The sequence below is a fragment of the Lotus japonicus genome, chromosome 1 (genome assembly GCF_012489685.1).
Source record: "Lotus japonicus ecotype B-129 chromosome 1, LjGifu_v1.2".
Lineage (NCBI taxonomy): Eukaryota > Viridiplantae > Streptophyta > Magnoliopsida > Fabales > Fabaceae > Lotus > Lotus japonicus.
Window position 1 is genome coordinate 2,427,321 of NC_080041.1, and position 16,286 is coordinate 2,443,606.

At 35.1% G+C, this 16,286-nt stretch overlaps 3 protein-coding genes across 5 annotated transcripts; all 3 read left to right on the top strand.

The window, feature by feature from the left end:
• Positions 1 to 752: 752 nt before the first annotated feature.
• LOC130731508 (uncharacterized) lies at positions 753 to 2,121 on the top strand. Its single transcript, XM_057583816.1, has 4 exons — positions 753 to 1,049; positions 1,201 to 1,250; positions 1,426 to 1,513; positions 1,695 to 2,121. Exons 1-4 carry the CDS (start codon positions 812 to 814, stop codon positions 1,739 to 1,741), a joined length of 423 nt encoding a protein of 140 aa, XP_057439799.1. The 5' UTR covers positions 753 to 811; the 3' UTR covers positions 1,742 to 2,121.
• Positions 2,122 to 3,271: 1,150 nt separating this feature from the next.
• Positions 3,272 to 6,669, top strand: LOC130733025 (scarecrow-like protein 21). Of its 3 annotated transcripts, none has more exons than XM_057585068.1 (4): positions 3,272 to 3,529; positions 4,130 to 4,257; positions 4,352 to 5,726; positions 5,904 to 6,669. In XM_057585068.1, exons 3-4 carry the CDS (start codon positions 4,542 to 4,544, stop codon positions 6,360 to 6,362), a joined length of 1,644 nt encoding a protein of 547 aa, XP_057441051.1. In that variant the 5' UTR covers positions 3,272 to 3,529; positions 4,130 to 4,257; positions 4,352 to 4,541; the 3' UTR covers positions 6,363 to 6,669. The 3 variants fall into 3 exon arrangements, with proteins under 3 accessions (XP_057441051.1, XP_057441050.1, XP_057441049.1); XM_057585067.1 differs by having other exon boundaries at positions 4,130 to 4,224; XM_057585066.1 differs by lacking the exon at positions 4,130 to 4,257.
• A 2,354-nt stretch (positions 6,670 to 9,023) lies between these two features.
• LOC130732788 (uncharacterized) lies at positions 9,024 to 14,392 on the top strand. The gene is made up of 2 exons (XM_057584777.1): positions 9,024 to 9,081; positions 13,581 to 14,392. The coding sequence occupies exons 1-2, from the start codon at positions 9,024 to 9,026 to the stop codon at positions 14,390 to 14,392; spliced, it is 870 nt and encodes a 289-aa protein (XP_057440760.1).
• Positions 14,393 to 16,286: the final 1,894 nt, after the last annotated feature.

Here is a 16,286-nt window from a genome sequence, read left to right on the forward strand (position 1 = left end):
ATTTAAATTATTTTTGACATAATAATACTTTTAATTTAGTTAATTTTTATTGTTTATCAAGTGTCACAACTAAGTGAAAACTATTAATTACAAATATTGATTTTTAAATAGTAGTAGATTAATTTTCTAATTTTATCTCCTATTATTTAAAACTACTTATCTACTTATATAATAGTTTATAATTTAAATATAAAGTACTTTTGAAATAATAATATTTTTAATTTAGTTAACTTTTATTGTTAATTATCACGTGTTACGACTAAGTGAAAACCAATTGGTTAACTGCATAATTTTATTTAAAATATAGGCTATCTTCAAAACAATAAAAAGACTAATTAATAAAATTTAAATTAATTTTATTTATTTTAAAATATAGACTCATTCATGAAAATGTAAAGAAATTAAATTTAATAGAATGATAAATTTTAAATGTATTTTTTATTTAAATATAAATCTGATACATTTTTCCTTATCATATCATGTACTTATGATGTGCATCTCAAATACAGGATATGATAAGAGTCTATCATGCTCTTGTCCTATCTTGTTGCTATCATGATCACATATCATATCTTAAATTTTTCTTTCCTGTTTCCAAATGGTTGTCTTTTGGGCTTTTTTATTAGTGAGCCTGTAGGCCCAATTACAGCCCTGCAGTGGTATAATTTAGTCCACAACAATATCTGAAACATGAGCCACACAAATAATTTGTGGGGGCGGGAACCTGTGGGCTGAAAATGCCCACGTAGTGGTTGTTAATAACGGTTGGGTATTGTGAGCTGAAACTCTGAAACCGGGTTCGTTGTTTGCCATGGAAGCTGCAGTATTTTCTTCTTGTTCTGTACTTTCCTTAACCACTGAAAAAACAAGGAACACAGTCACACACAATTGTTCATTGAGTGTGAGAAAATGTTGTAATGTTGGGGCTAAGAATGAAGGAACAAGAAGAAGAAGAAGAACAAGGGTGGTGGCTTCTTTGAATGATGTAACCACAGTGCTTGACCCTGCTCCAGCAGAAATCACATGGCAAATTGTGGTTGGAACCATAGGTATGAGTATGACATGAATGTATATAGCTTATGCGTGTCGGAATTGATTCTGATGAAAGAGAAGCCGATACAAACATGTTGTATTGTGTACTTGTTTCATCATTTGGGTTTTGACTTTGATGTGTGTTTGTTGGTCTCTTGAATTTTGTAGCTGGGGTTACACCTTTTGTGGTGGCAGGGGTTGAGTTTAGCAAGAGAATTGTAAGTAACTCTTTTGATTCATAACATGTTTGGATCAACTTCTCTTTCTCATATAAGGATCAATTCTAAAACCCAGAAGCTACTCAAAGAAGCTTCTCTGCATTTTAGCTTCAGAATCAATTGTAAATTATGAATCTCATGAGCTTGGTGGCTTCACTTGTGTATTTTGTCACAGATGGCTCAAAGAAGATGTGAGGTGTGTGGAGGGTCAGGGCTTGTTCTTAGGGAAAAGGAAAAGGACTATATCCGTTGCCCAGAATGTGGTATCATTGCATTGCATTCCCTTCTTCTCAATTTTGTTTGCTGTGTATCAATAACATGTTACCTCTCATTGTTTTTCTTGTTTTTTCACCATATATGATTTTGTTGATATACGTTTGAGTAAGTTCTTTGTGTAAATTTGATGATTACCTTACAATCCTTCATATGGTGTGTATATTGCAGGTGGATTTCTTCCATGGCAGTCCTGGAAAAGATTCTTTTCTGGTTAATGTCTTTGTACATCATTGTATAAACATACTTCAAAATTAGCAACTCTATTTTGGCTAAGATTCTATGTGTGACTAATGTAAACATTATACAACATAGTAAAGCTATTTGCTGTTATACAAACTTCATTGGAATGATCATAATTCCCTCATGGAAAAATGGGATTTGCTACCTTATTGACATACTCTGGGGAAAATTTCTGTGCACCAGAGATGAAAAATAAGAGTTAGGATTTCCTTTTGGGCTCTGATCAAGATGTTTCACATGCATCTGCATAGTATAGAACTGTAATTCAGTTATGGATGTTCTTGCATGAAAAGAAATTGTAATCCATTCCATTTGAGAAGATTATATACTAGTGAAAATTTTCTCTGTTGTAATAGATATTTGTTGTCAAGGTAGCCTAGGTATTCTTTTGATGAATAAGGGGTATGGAATTGGATTAGCCTTGGCCTTTGGCATCAAATGATCTGATATATATATGCTAACTCAGCATATTAAAAAATATAACAAACTATAAAAACTTGATAAAATGCAGACTTAGTCCTTGATCCTAAAAACAAAATCAAATGTTTGTTGGAGCTATCTCCAAACTCATTTGTTGGTAGCTCATACATAAACTTCTTGCCATTTAATCTTGACTTTGAAGAGTCAAGAGTACTGGTATTGATCACATTATTATTATTATTATTTTGCTAAAAGGAAAAACTAAAAATCAAAATTATAGATAATAATTGAAAATCTATGACACATGGCTGACAAGAAATTCATGTCATCCTATACTACCGCATATGACATCAATAATCAAGTTATCAAGGCGTAGAGCACGTCCCTATTGAATACAATCAGAAAACACAGAGTTTGGGGATAAGCTTCTCTAAGCAACTTTTAAGTGCGAGAATTGATTATGAGTAATTGATCCAAACATTTATTAGTACATGTTTGATTTCAATAGAGACAAGTTGATCTAAACATGCTAGTAGTGCATGTTTGGTTTCACGATTTGACTATTTGCAGAGAATCCAAAACACGTTTACTCAGAAGCTAAGACTTGTAGCTGTTAATCAGAAATGATTCTAGAGTATTTCACGTGAAACTAAAAATGTTATTAGTACTTCCAAACATATAAAGCTACATTAATGTATGTAGGTGTGATTGCAAATAAAAGTGGTTGAGGCCAAAAGTGACACATTGATGGCTAAGTCTAATTTAGACAAAGGTTGGGTGAACTTTATGTGTCATGCTGATTATTGCAGTTATAATTAATTATGCTGCCCAAAAGTGTTAGAAAAAAAAGGGATAAGGTTGGAGTTCTCTGATTGATAAGTAATTTTCATATGAAGAAAAAATCTATTAATATCTTGAAATGGCTGAAACCGTGTGGGGCAGGCAACAACAGCGGTTTTACCGACACACTATCTCTATGCCTTTATTATCTTCTTTTTCTTTTTCAAACAACGCACATAATTTTGTGATATATTTTTATAAGGACTCAAATTCAACTTTGAAGTCAAGTTTATTAGCTGCAGAAAAACGACAAATACTTGGTATAAGGAACGTGTTTAGTGCCTTCAGAATAATTTTAGGAAAAGAAAGACTTTTGGTTTAGTGTTGCATCTGGTTTAACTTCTAACATTAAATAAAACCAAACAAAGCCTCTATATTATATAGCATATGCATAGTTGCATACCAACTCCTCATTAGTTGTAGCTGCAATGGAGATGAGTCCGTGCACTAGTTCTGTATTGTTTTGGCTTCAAAGTTGAGATCATACTTCCATTTCATTTAAGGTGAGTCTCTGATATTGTTGACCTGATATTGTTTTCTTAGTTTGAATCAGTGCATGTTTAGAAAATTTTCTATAATTGATTTTGAGGCTAAAATGAATTCTGGTGAGAAGCTTTGGTGAGTAGTTTCTGGGTGTCATAATTGATGATTCTAAGGAAGAAAAAAAACGGTTAATCTAAACATGCTTTCAGTGTGTGTGTGATTTTACCATATATAGTCTGTGCTTGTTAAGATGAAGTTGAAGGACATGTTGTTTAAGTTATCAGAGCTGGAAAAAAACAACTTTTCATGGCAGTTATTGAGTTTGTGATGAAACTTTTAATAATGGCATGTTTAGCTTGAAGAAATGATTTGCAGGTTTCAACCCCTTCAGGTTTATATTTTAATAATTTTTTTTAGAAAAAAAAGGCTTTTCAGTTTTCATGGGGGGGGGGGACTTTGTGGGTGAATGATCAGAATTTCTATGTCTTGGTGTTGTGTAATGTAGCATGTACTGAATCTTGAAAACTTAGACTATATGTTGTGTGCAATTTTGCTTGTCTAGTTTTGAAATGCCTTACTCCTTCAATAATTAATCCAACTCTGTTCTTACTGGTTTGCAGCGTTTAATGCGTGTATATGTTCGGATATCAGTTGAGTGCAACGTGAACGGACTTTTATCCAATACATAAGAGTTTCGTTCCATTTTTGTCTCTAAGTGAGTGCTAATATCCGTTTGCAGTACTAACTGGTATCCAGACATAGTTGCTACATCCATCACATAAGTACTTAGGATTTTGTTATCTATCTTTATTGATTTGATTGTTGGGTTACCCCTTCTGCAGAACATTTCAGATTTTGAGTACACTGCTGAAATTGGATCAAAATGAGGACAATGATCACAAGCTTAAAAATTAGAAGCTACTGACACCTATTGTCCAACAAATACAGCAATCAGAATTTTTTTGAAGTTTTTGTATCAGAAAAACATTTTGGTGCTATTTAGAATACATTCAGTGAGCCAGATACTTACCAATGCAAACATCTCTGAAACATAAAATGCCATATGGCTCCAGCAGGTTCAGCATTGAGCCTGAGCAAAATCTGGAGTCATTTTTCTTCTTGCCAAATGAGAACCTAGACAACTACTCATCCTCTGGTAACAGTGTTCTTTTTTATGATTTAGAACAATATTGGACCCCTGAATCTTCAATAAATAACAGTTTTCCTGGTCAAAATTCTCCATCTACTGTCATTTTTTCACCTGAAAATAGCCCAGTCTCAAAGCTGAATTCCAAATCTGATGTGTTGAGGTCAGAGCATTCTCTTGAAATTATTAACGATTCGCTAGAGAATGACTCTTGTGTGACACACAACCACAATGAACTTAGTCTCAAGATAAGAGAGCTTGAAATTGCTATGCTAGGACATGATGCAGATGTTCTGGACATATATGATAGTGTGATTCCAGAAGAGTATGATTCATCATTTATGTTAGAGGCAGAGAATTTGAAGACAATGATGGAGATGGTAGCTAGAGGGGACTTGAAAGAGATGCTTTGCACTTGTGCAAAAGCCATGGAAAGGAATGATGTGGAGACAACCGAATGGCTGATGTCAGAGTTGCGCGAAATGGTGTCGGTTACCGGCGATCCGATCCAACGGCTCGGAGCATACATGTTGGAGGCTCTTGTTGCAAGGATTTCCTCCTCTGGAAGCACAATCTACAAGGCCTTGAAGTGTAAAGAGCCTAGTGGTAGTGAACTCCTTTCATACATGCATGTACTTTATGAAATATGCCCTTACCTCAAATTTGGGTACATGTCAGCAAATGGTGTAATTGCAGAAGCTTTGAATGATGAAAGTAAAGTACACATCATTGATTTTCAAATTAACCAGGGAATTCAATGGCAAAGCCTAATCCAAGCTCTTGCTGAAAGACCTGGAGGACCACCAAAGATTAGAATAACAGGTGTTGATGACTCCACTTCAGCTTATGCAAGAGGAGGAGGGCTTGATATCATTGGAGAAAGATTAAACAAAATTGCAAAGTCTTGTAATGTTCCATTTGAGTTCCATGCTATAGGAACTTCTCCTTCTGAGGTGCAACTTCAAGACCTTGAAATTAGACCGGAGGAAGCTATTGCTGTGAATTTTGCCATGATGCTGCACCATGTGCCAGATGAAAGTGTAGACACTCAGAATCAAGGATGGAGCCAGGTACAACTAAATTTAGCCAATCGTCCCCCAGGATTTTTTTTTAATAGAGTAATATATTCCCCCCCCCCCCCCCAATTTTTTTTATATTATTCACTTCAATTATCAATGTTGATATTGCTTAGTATGTGTTATTTTTTCGCCCTCCTAACCCCTTTTTCTGGTTCCATCCCTATGCAGAATCACCGCAACCGGTTGTTGAGATTGGCAAAGTGCTTGTCTCCTAAGGTAGTGACACTGGTTGAGCAAGAATCAAACACCAATAACCTCCCATTCTTGCCGCGTTTCGTCGAGACAATGAACTACTACTTGGCAGTTTTTGAGTCAATTGATGCCGCTCTTCCAAGGGAGCATAAAGAAAGGATCAATGTGGAACAACATTGCTTGGCACGAGAAGTTGTCAACTTAGTGGCATGTGAAGGAGCAGAAAGAGTGGAACGCCATGAGCTTCTGAAGAAGTGGAGATCACGTTTCGAAATGGCTGGATTCACACCATATCCATTGAGCTCCTTTATTAATTGTTCAATAAAGAATCTTCAGGAAAGCTACCAAGGACATTACACTCTAGAAGAGAGAGATGGTGCTCTATGTCTAGGGTGGAGGAATCATGTTCTTGTTTCCTCTTGTGCTTGGAGATGACAATCCAATGACAACAACAAAACAGCAACAACAACACAGGTTTTATCCCACTAAGTGTGATCAGCTGTATGAATCACTTGATCCATATTAAAGATACAACCAGTTTTACGCTGCCGCAGGCCTAACACACATTCCTCCTTCACTAAGGCTTAGTTGTCATTGCAGGCTTTTAGTTAGTTTATGTATCATAATTATATCTCGTTCCCCAAAATTCATCATGTCATACTCAAATTACTCTCTAATTTGTCACAGAGCATATTAAGTTTTATTTCATAATGTCAATACAAGAAGGACTATCTATTCTGAATTTTGCTATGCAACTTGCTTTACAGTTACCAAATATAAAAATAATCATGACAAATTACACCTGCAAAAAACTCAGCTGAACATGATAAAAAAACAAGGAAGAATAGAACTTGGATTTTTTACTACACAATTTTCTAAGCTAAATTGCATTTCTCCTAGCCTAGTTGAGTCTGACCCTACACATTCACCCTCAACTTCATTCACTGCAGTTCCAGCAATTATCCTGCAAACTATAGCAACTCTTTTCACACTCCTAACTCTTGCATTCGCGGTTGTTCTGCTACTCAACTCTTTGTCACTCGTATTCAACTGAATCCCGGCATGTTCTGTGTTGAACTTGAATTGAACTATTTGACAAAGACAACAAAATGGATCTTTACAAAGATCATAAACTTTTTTGGCATGTTTCCCTTGGAAACATCTCATTGTAGTGACATAGAACCGCAACAATTCATTTCCATCCACTGTGCTCCTCGGATGCCATGGATGTTGCTCGCATGCGTTCTTCTTCACTTTTTCCCTGTACTTCTCAAACCTTTCAAGCACTCCTGCTGAGTAACTCACCCTGAAGACTGTTCTAACCTTCCTCATTGGCTTTGAGGTGTTCATTATCTCAACAATTTTTCTTGATGGCTCTCCACTGCTTAGCTCTGCCAAATAAATTATAACGGCCAATAACTAGTTAGTTTCTATATGCATTATACATAAGTACTTGGTAGTGAAGGAAATGATAAAATAAGTTTGAAAATTGAAAATTATACTTGAACTTCTGATAAATCATAATTCTTGTGTATCTTGACATGTTGAGGTATAGTATTGAAGGTTTGAATTTTGAAGGTTCATTCCGAAGTGTATGTTTTGGAAATCTTTCTACAATTGATTATGAAGTCAGAATCAATTCTGCAGAGAAACTTTTGTTAGTAGATACTGGGTTTCATAATTGATTCTGGCTAAAGAGAAGCTAACTCAAAGATGCTATGTTGTGTTAATGCAAATAGGAGCATCAAAGAAGTTACCATAAAGCTGTCCAAGAGTGTTTCTAGGCTTGGAAACTACAAAGCTAACTGGTGTTCCCAATAGAGGACTTCTACTATCTTCATCTTCATTCATTCTCTTCTCCTTTTCTGAAATGTATCTGTTTCCTTTGCTGCATTTTGTTGACTGCTTGATTACATCGGTGAGCTTGTTTCCACACTTGACATTATCCTTCAAGGACACCCAAAAGGCTTGCATCTTTTTCTGTGTTAGTGTGCGCTCGTGTGGATTGAAATATTTGAGCACAACAAGGAAATGGCTTCTTGTGAACTAGTTTATCATGCAAAATTTATAGAGTGGCACAAATGAAGACACATTAGATAGATTTTTGAAAAATATTTATTGTTAGACTCTTATACATGACATCCATTTCTTGAATTTTATTCTTATCTAAAGAATTTTCAATTTCATACCTATACATGGAATTATAATGAACAAATGGTGGCTGATTCTAGTAGTACATGTTTGACTCTCTTAAGTAAGTTTCAAGCTCAAGTTTTGTAAATGAAAAAAAAAAACTCTACTTGGAGAGCTAATCCCACATGAATACAAATGTTTCCAACTTTATCAGAATTACCTCTAGCGGACGATAACTATCTTACACCAAAGATACACATGGAATTATAAAGAGATGTTCTCACTTAAGTTTGTGTGTGTGTGTGAAGGCATACACTTACATTTTTAACTTCATTCTTCAGTAGAGACTGTAATAAAAAGGTAACAATCGAGTGGATTGTCTCCATTCTCTTTCTTTCTTGTTTTTTTGGTAGAAAAATTGTCTGTATTCATTTATAGTCATTTATTATTCTTTTGTCAAATTTTGGCCGGGGCCACAAGTTATTTGGTTTAAATTTAGTCACGTTGTCAATATCACATGCCTAGCTAATCAAAATGTTACAAAAGCAAAGTGAACTACGCCTGTTTCCATCACCAAAAATTATGCCCCCTACCTAATCTTTTTATTTTGGCTTTACCTTACGAATAATGTTTAGTTAACATACCAAATCCACCTCCACCTCGTGAGATTAAGTAGGAATGAGAGAGAAATGAATGATACAATTTGTGATTGATAGGAAATGCAGAGAGAAATAAAAAGAAAAATAGGTGGAAATGAGATAGAAGAGAAAATGAGGTGTGTATATATATTACTCTTACCTTACCTATTTTGGAAAAAAGAAGGGCAAAAAAAGAGCTCCAAATACACGAATTATGATGTGGAAACATGGCCCAAGGGTCATGTCACTAACATTTACTCTCTTTACATAGTGAATAGAGGCAAATTGACTATATATATATCAATCTCCTTATGTACATACGTCAATGGAAGCACTAGGAAGATGCAATTGCATTGCAAAAGAGAACTATGAAACTAACCAAGGTAAATTTCATCCATTATATATGTCCTATTCTCTCTATGATCAATTTTTACTTTAAAATTAAATGCGAGAAATTAAAATGGCTTGATACAAACAAGTATATTTACTTTATATTATTGTTTACTTTATGAATTTGTTTAAAATTATACACATTGAGAGTTGAGACTTTTAACACTTATTCAGATGATTTATGAATTTATTAAATGCATGCTCGAAATTTGTAAATAAATATATGAAACTTCTTCATGAAATATAATATGCGAATTTATTGTGAAATTTAATGTAATAACTAATATGTGCTTTGTCCATGAGACCATGGTAACGACTCCTTGTGTCGAAAGTCTTCCTACAATGTGGCTAGGCGGCGAGTTCCGTTGACGAACGACGGTACAAGGGTGGATAGCTTCCGCAAAGGGCCGGGGGTCATGATAATGTGGTGATGACTCACACTTGAGGAGGAGATTGTTTAGAATCAAGTGTGAGTTTGGAGTCCCACGTTGGTTAAGTATGAGTGATGAGAAGACTTTATAAGAGATGTGACCCATAATCCTAATGCCTTAAGGTTTTGAGTTAAGATGTGGCGTTGATATCTCTTGGTGTCTTGCTCCTCGACACATGAGCTCCCCTATTTCCCCCAACAAGTGGTATCAGAGCCGATGGTTCGTGGGACCATGGTAACGACTTCTTGTGTCGAAAGTCTTCCTAGCAATGTGGCTAGACGGCGTGTTCTGTTGACGCAGCAAATGGCAGTACAAGGGTGGATAGCTTCCGCGGAGGGGGCCATGATAATGTGGTGGTGACTCGCACTTGGGGTAGATTGTTGAGAATTCAAATGCGGAATTGAAGTCCCACGTACATTGGTTAAATATGTGTGAGGAGAAAACTTTATAAGAGATGTAACTTATAAACCTAATTCATTAAGGTTTTAGGTTAAGATGTGACGTCGATATCTCTTGGTGTCTTGCTCCTCAGCCCATGTGCTCCTCCGTCTCACTCAATGAATTGTTGTTAAATGATAAAACTTTTACATAAACGTATGAATTTTGTGTGAGACATTTTGACATACACAATTTTTAACTGCCACAATTTGAGGCAGCAAAAAATAACCATTAAAGTATATGTGTAAAATGTGACATTCAGGGCCAACGAGGGCGAGAGTGATCGCAGGTGTAATAAGGCATGGATAATGAGCGGCTCCTAACAAGGCTTCTAGACGGAGGTCAGGATATATGAATGGATTGAACAGATCTCACATCCGAAAAAAGGTATTTCATGATAGTATAAGTATGAGATCGACAATGGAAGATGACATAGAATATTTGATTGATACTACTCATGACATAATATGCATATTCTTTTCAAGAGCTCGACTCATAAAAACTTTAAGATTAAGTGTGCTTGTCTTGGAGCAATATTGAAATGGTTAACACCCTAAAAGATTTTCTCAGAAAACACATAAGTGATAACAAAACCTTATGAAAAACTTGTATTGTTACCGTAAAATTAAATTTAGTCGCCGTGTCTGAATGTTACATAAAAGACATCGCTGAAATATATGTCTAACAATAGGGTAAAGTTTAGAAGTCACACTTTGTATGTAGCTTCTCGTTATATGTAATTATGAGATTTTCCACTGTAAAACTCAACATGCTAGATAATATATATAGAAGTAGAACTGCATATGGGTGGCTCATCTAATTGCGATCGAGGGAGAAGGATAACCCAGCAGGACCCATACCATAGCTCACAATAAATTTGCCAAGACGTGGCTGCATGATTGTTCAGTCCTGTGACTCCTGTCCTAGCTAAGACAAACAAATGAATTTGATTAACGTTGTACTTTACTTGAGCTGCAATTAAAGACCAACGTGGCAACGTGAACATGTCAGAATGGTTCAAGAATAAAGCCAAGAGTATCCAATCTTCAAGGATTCATTCCAATATTCCCAGTAGTTTATACATGCAGTAGTATATGCAATTATATATCCCTATGGTGGTGGATTATTATATATGCAAGTAGTAATCATCCTAAATCTAAGAAAAATGTCAAAAAGAACTCATCAAGGTGTACATTTAGCTTTAGGGACTCTTTAGTAGTTTTGATAAAGTAATTTAGTAAAAATAAATTAAAAATTGAGTAATTTATGTTTAGATATATTTGATGAAAAAGTAATTTTTATTGGGTTACATTGTGAATTGTGAAGTTTAGTTCTAAAATTTCTCAAATGATTATTCACGTAAAAGCTATTTTCTCTTGCTTCTATAAGAATAAATTTTGAATCTTAAATCTCTAAAATGTCCCCCAAATATCAATATTTCTATCCTGATCAATTGATTTAAATATCAGAAGGGATTATGAGGTCTCTCAATGAGAAACCAATTACTCTAACATGTTTGGATCAGCATTTAAACAATATTTTGTTTGTACTTTAATTTTTCACAAAGCTTAAATACGTTTATGTTTACAATAAAATACATCATTTTTTGTTTTTCCTCCACTTTATAGCGCGTAGATTTGGTTTCTCTAATTACAAACCCACATAATTTTAAGAAAATTAAATTTAAATATATAGTAAATAATGCATAGTTCATTTACGTACTATCTTTTAATATTTCCTCAAGATGTGATTGATAATTGATATTTATTTAATTAATTTATGCAATCAATTAAATGTAACCAAAAAAATTAAATGTTTAATTATATTTAGTACAACTGACAATATTCTTTACAAACTCAAGCTAATTTTTCCATTCTCACAATATTCTTTTTGGAATGGGTTCGACTCCCCTTTAAATCATTTGTCCATTTTCAAATATTTTTTCGTTAAAAAAATATAAAATTGGGAGATTAAGGATTTAAATCAAGGACCCATACAATAATGCCAGCAGTGCTTGCCAATGCACCACTATGTAATTTAAGATTCTTACTAACTTTTACTTTCTATTATCTTTACTAAGTGGTTAGGAATTTTTTTAACATAGTATATATTGTTAGAATTTTGGGTCACAAATGTAACTTTTAATTGTGTTAGGGCCATTATTTAATTAGCCAAAACTAAAGTGGTCTATTTAATATTGATCTTATGGCTAAGGGCATATGTGTTATGAAAAGATATTGTGCAGATACCATAAGGCAATATTCTAATTTGATGAGGGGCAAAATTAGAAATATTGAAAACAGAATTGTAACTGATGCAGTTACATATAGGGTTATGGTCCCCAATTGTAGACACAACACAGTAACGTGAAAAGTTTCTCCTCATCCCTATCAGAGAAGAACATCAGGAAACCCTAAGGGTGATCTACAATTGGAAGATCACAACCCCAGATCCTTCAACGATTCTCATGGCTCATTCAGGTACGCTTCCGCTCTAGATCTTCATCATGTTTTTCGAGTATGGGTTAATCAAGTGTGGTTTCGGATTATGCTCCTATTTTCTATATGGGTAGAAAAGCATGTGGTTAGGAACAAATCCTTATTTGTTAGAAACCTACAAGTGGTATCAGAGCCACCCATACCTGATTCATGTATGAAATTGGGTAGTTCTTGAAATATTAGGGTTTCTGTTTTTGAGTTTATTGGGTTATTGATTCAGGTTTTCAGTTTCGTTTTTGAATAAATATTGGGTTATAATTTCGTGATTGCCGTTATCGGTGAATTATTTATCGGTTATCCATGTGTGTCAAGATTTTGATATTCACGTTGTTGAATGAATGTAAAACGAAACTGTTGGATGAATGTATTTTCTAAACCAGATCTTTGTTGAATTTTTCGATTTGGATACTCACGAACTATACATGCTGGATTTGTTATTGATCATATATAATTCGTTTTTTTTTTTTTTGAAATTCACGAATCATATATGCTGGTTTTAGTATGAAAATTTCTATTTTCTGGGTTCATGTGAATCATGAATTCTTTTGTTTTATTCGTATATATATATAAAAGAGATAACACAATTGTGAATCATGTTATTGATCAAAAGCTGTTTGGTTGATAATTCAGTTACATATACTCGTTTGAATATATGGAAAATTCAGTGTGTGTTCAAAATTTTGGCTTGGTATATATTTTTTATACAATTGTTTAATATTTTAAATGAGTCAATTAAAATAAGAAAGTCACAAAAGTGACCTCTTTTTATGGAGATTACTCATAAGAAATATTAAAAGTTTGTGCGTGTATATGTTTATCCATACGAGTATTAATGGACCCCAAAGGAAAAGTTAATGCTTGGCCGGATTTCATACACACCTGTGATGATAAACATGTGATAATTTTAAAGGCTTACATGTGAATGATAAATCAATCCAAAGAAGGATTTGTTATTTGACATGATTTATTATCAATGTTTGATCATTACAACAAGAGTACCACTAGCAATTAGTATTACTGTCAAAAGACATGATATTGATGGTGCACTAGGTATCTTGAGATGGGTTATGCCATTATTTGAACATATTAATGATTCAATTTTTCTTAATGTGAGTATATTTACAGCATTTGTTTTTGTTCTACTTTCAGCAACTATTGGTTCGATATCTGCTAATCTGAGTTCGGTTCCGATCCTTGATGGAACAAATTTTAAGGATTGGAAAGAGAACATGGAAATTGTTCTTGGCTGCATGGATCTTGACCTTGCACTAAGGGTGGAGAAACCCGCTTCTCCTACGGAATCTAGTACCTCTGAACAGAGGAAAGATTATGAGAAGTGGGATCGCTCCAATCGCATGAGTCTTATGATCATTAAGCGCGGCATTCCTGAGGTCTTTAGGGGTACTATCTCGGAAGAGATAAAAGGTGCCAAAGAATTCCTTGCTGAAATTGAAAAGCGCTTTGCAAAAAGCGATAAGGCGGAAACAAGTACTCTTCTTCAGAACTTGATTTCCATGAAATATCAGGGCAAAGGAAATATAAGGGAATACATTATGGGCATGTCAAATATTGCTTCAAAACTTAAGGCGCTAAAGCTTGAGCTGTCGGATGACTTGCTCATTCATTTAGTATTGCTTTCTCTTCCTGCACAATTCAGTCAGTTTAAGATATCTTATAACTGTCAAAAGGAGAAATGGTCTCTTAACGAGCTCATTTCATTTTGTGTGCAAGAAGAGGAAAGGTTGAAGCAAGAAAGGAAAGAAAGTGCTCATTTTGTTAGCACCTCTAAAGACAAGGGCAAAAGAAAGAAAACTGTTGAGCCCAAGAATGAAGCTGCAGATGCTCCAGCACAAAAGAAACAGAAAGAGGATGATACCTGTTACTTTTGCAATGTGTCTGGGCATATGAAAAAGAAATGTACTAAATATCACGCTTGACGTGCAAGGAAAGGTACATTTTTTGCTTTGGTCTGTTCTGAGGTCAATTTAGCTTCAGTACCTAGAAACACTTGGTGGTTAGACTCTGGTGCAACTACTAACATCAGTGTTTCAATGCAGGGTTGCCTAAGCTACCGGAAGCCAAATGATGTTGAAAGATACATCTATGTTGGAGATGGCAAGACGGTGGAGGTGGAAGCTATAGGGCATTTTAGATTATTATTGTGTACTGGATTTTATTTGGATTTAAAAGACACTTTTGTGGTACCGTCATTTAGACGGAATTTAATTTCAGTTTCTAATTTGGACAAATCAGGTTATTCATGTTCATTTGGAAACAGTAAAGCCGAGTTGTCTTTTAATTCAAATATTGTTGGAACCGGTTCACTTATTGGATATGATAATCTGTATTTGCTGAGCACTGTAGCCACCTATAGTGAATCCCTGAATGTGGAATCACGTGGTACTAAGCGTAAAATTGATAATAACAATTCAGGAGCATTATGGCACAAGCGCCTAGGTCACATCTCTAAAAATAGAGTTGAGCGGCTAGTGTCAGATGGAATTTTGGATTCCATTGACTTCACAAACTTTGATGTTTGTGTTGAATGCGTTAAAGGTAAACAGACCAAAACAAAGAAATTTGGTGCATATAGAGCTACAGGCATCTTGGAATTGATACATACGGATATTTGTGGACCATTTCCAACACCTTCTTGGAATGGTCAACAATATTTTATATCATTCATAGATGATTATTCGAGATATGCATACTTATTTCTTATACATGAAAAGTCTCAATCACTGGATGTGTTCAAATCATTTAAGGCTGAAGTTGAGAACCAACTCAACAAAAGAATTAAGAGTATCAAATCTGACCGTGGTGGTGAATATTACGGTAGATATGATGGTTCAGGTGAACAACGTCCAGGGCCTTTTGCCAAATACCTAGAGGAATGTGGAATCGTCCCACAGTACACCATGTCAGGGTCACCTAGCATGAATGGTGTGGCTGAAAGACGAAACCGGACTCTTAAGGATATGGTAAGGAGTATGATTTGTCATTCTACTTTGCCAGAGTCACTATGGGGAGAGGCACTAAAGACTGCAGCTTACATTCTAAATAGAGTGCCAACTAAAGCAGCTGCCAAAACACCTTATGAGCTTTGGACTGGGCGAAAGCCTAGTTTGAAACATTTTCATGTATGGGGATGTCCAGCTGAGGCAAGGCCTTATAGGCCAAATGAGAAGAAATTGGAATCCCGAACAGTGAGCAGCTACTTTATTGGTTATTCTGAAAGATCCAGGGGCTATAAATTTTATGATCCCAAATTAAAGACAATTTTTGAGACGGGAACAGCCATGTTCTTTGAGGAAATTGAGTTTGGAGGGGAGAACAAGATTAGGGACTTTGCTTTAGAGGAAGAGTCGGTAACAATTCCAAGACCGATTCATACAGTTGCTTCTGATGAAGCAAGTACGGAACCTCTACAAGACATTGTTGTTGAATCTCCTCCTACTCAAGATGATATGGTGGTTCATGAAGAACAAACTCAAGATCCTCAAGAACAAGTGTTACAAGAACCAATACCTTTGCGGAGATCCACTAGAGAAAAGAGAAATGCTATTCCAGATGATTACATAGTCTTTCTCCAAGAACATGAGAAAAATAATGGTATGATGGAAGCTGATCCAATCAATTTCCAGCAAGCCATGCAGGATTCCAACTCTGAAAAGTGGATTGAAGCAATGAAGGAAGAGTATAAGTCCATGCAAGACAATAAGGTTTGGGAACTTGTCCCATTACTGGAAGGTGTGAAACCCATTGGTTGCAAATGGATATTTAAGACCAAGCGGGATTCTAATGGTAATGTGGAGAGGTATAAGGCTCGTC

Bases quoted from the DNA above. Each gene is read 5' to 3' on its own strand.
- LOC130731508 (XM_057583816.1), top strand. From the start codon at position 812: ATGGAAGCTGCAGTATTTTCTTCTTGTTCTGTACTTTCCTTAACCACT. The intron at 1,050-1,200 runs GTATGAGTATGA...TGAATTTTGTAG, and splicing joins AATTGTGGTTGGAACCATAG to CTGGGGTTACACCTTTTGTG. The intron at 1,251-1,425 runs GTAAGTAACTCT...ATTTTGTCACAG, and splicing joins TTGAGTTTAGCAAGAGAATT to ATGGCTCAAAGAAGATGTGA.
- LOC130732788 (XM_057584777.1), top strand. From the start codon at position 9,024: ATGGAAGCACTAGGAAGATGCAATTGCATTGCAAAAGAGAACTATGAA. The intron at 9,082-13,580 runs GTAAATTTCATC...GTATATTTACAG, and splicing joins GAACTATGAAACTAACCAAG to CATTTGTTTTTGTTCTACTT.
- LOC130733025 (XM_057585068.1), top strand. From the start codon at position 4,542: ATGCAAACATCTCTGAAACATAAAATGCCATATGGCTCCAGCAGGTTC. The intron at 5,727-5,903 runs GTACAACTAAAT...ATCCCTATGCAG, and splicing joins AGAATCAAGGATGGAGCCAG to AATCACCGCAACCGGTTGTT.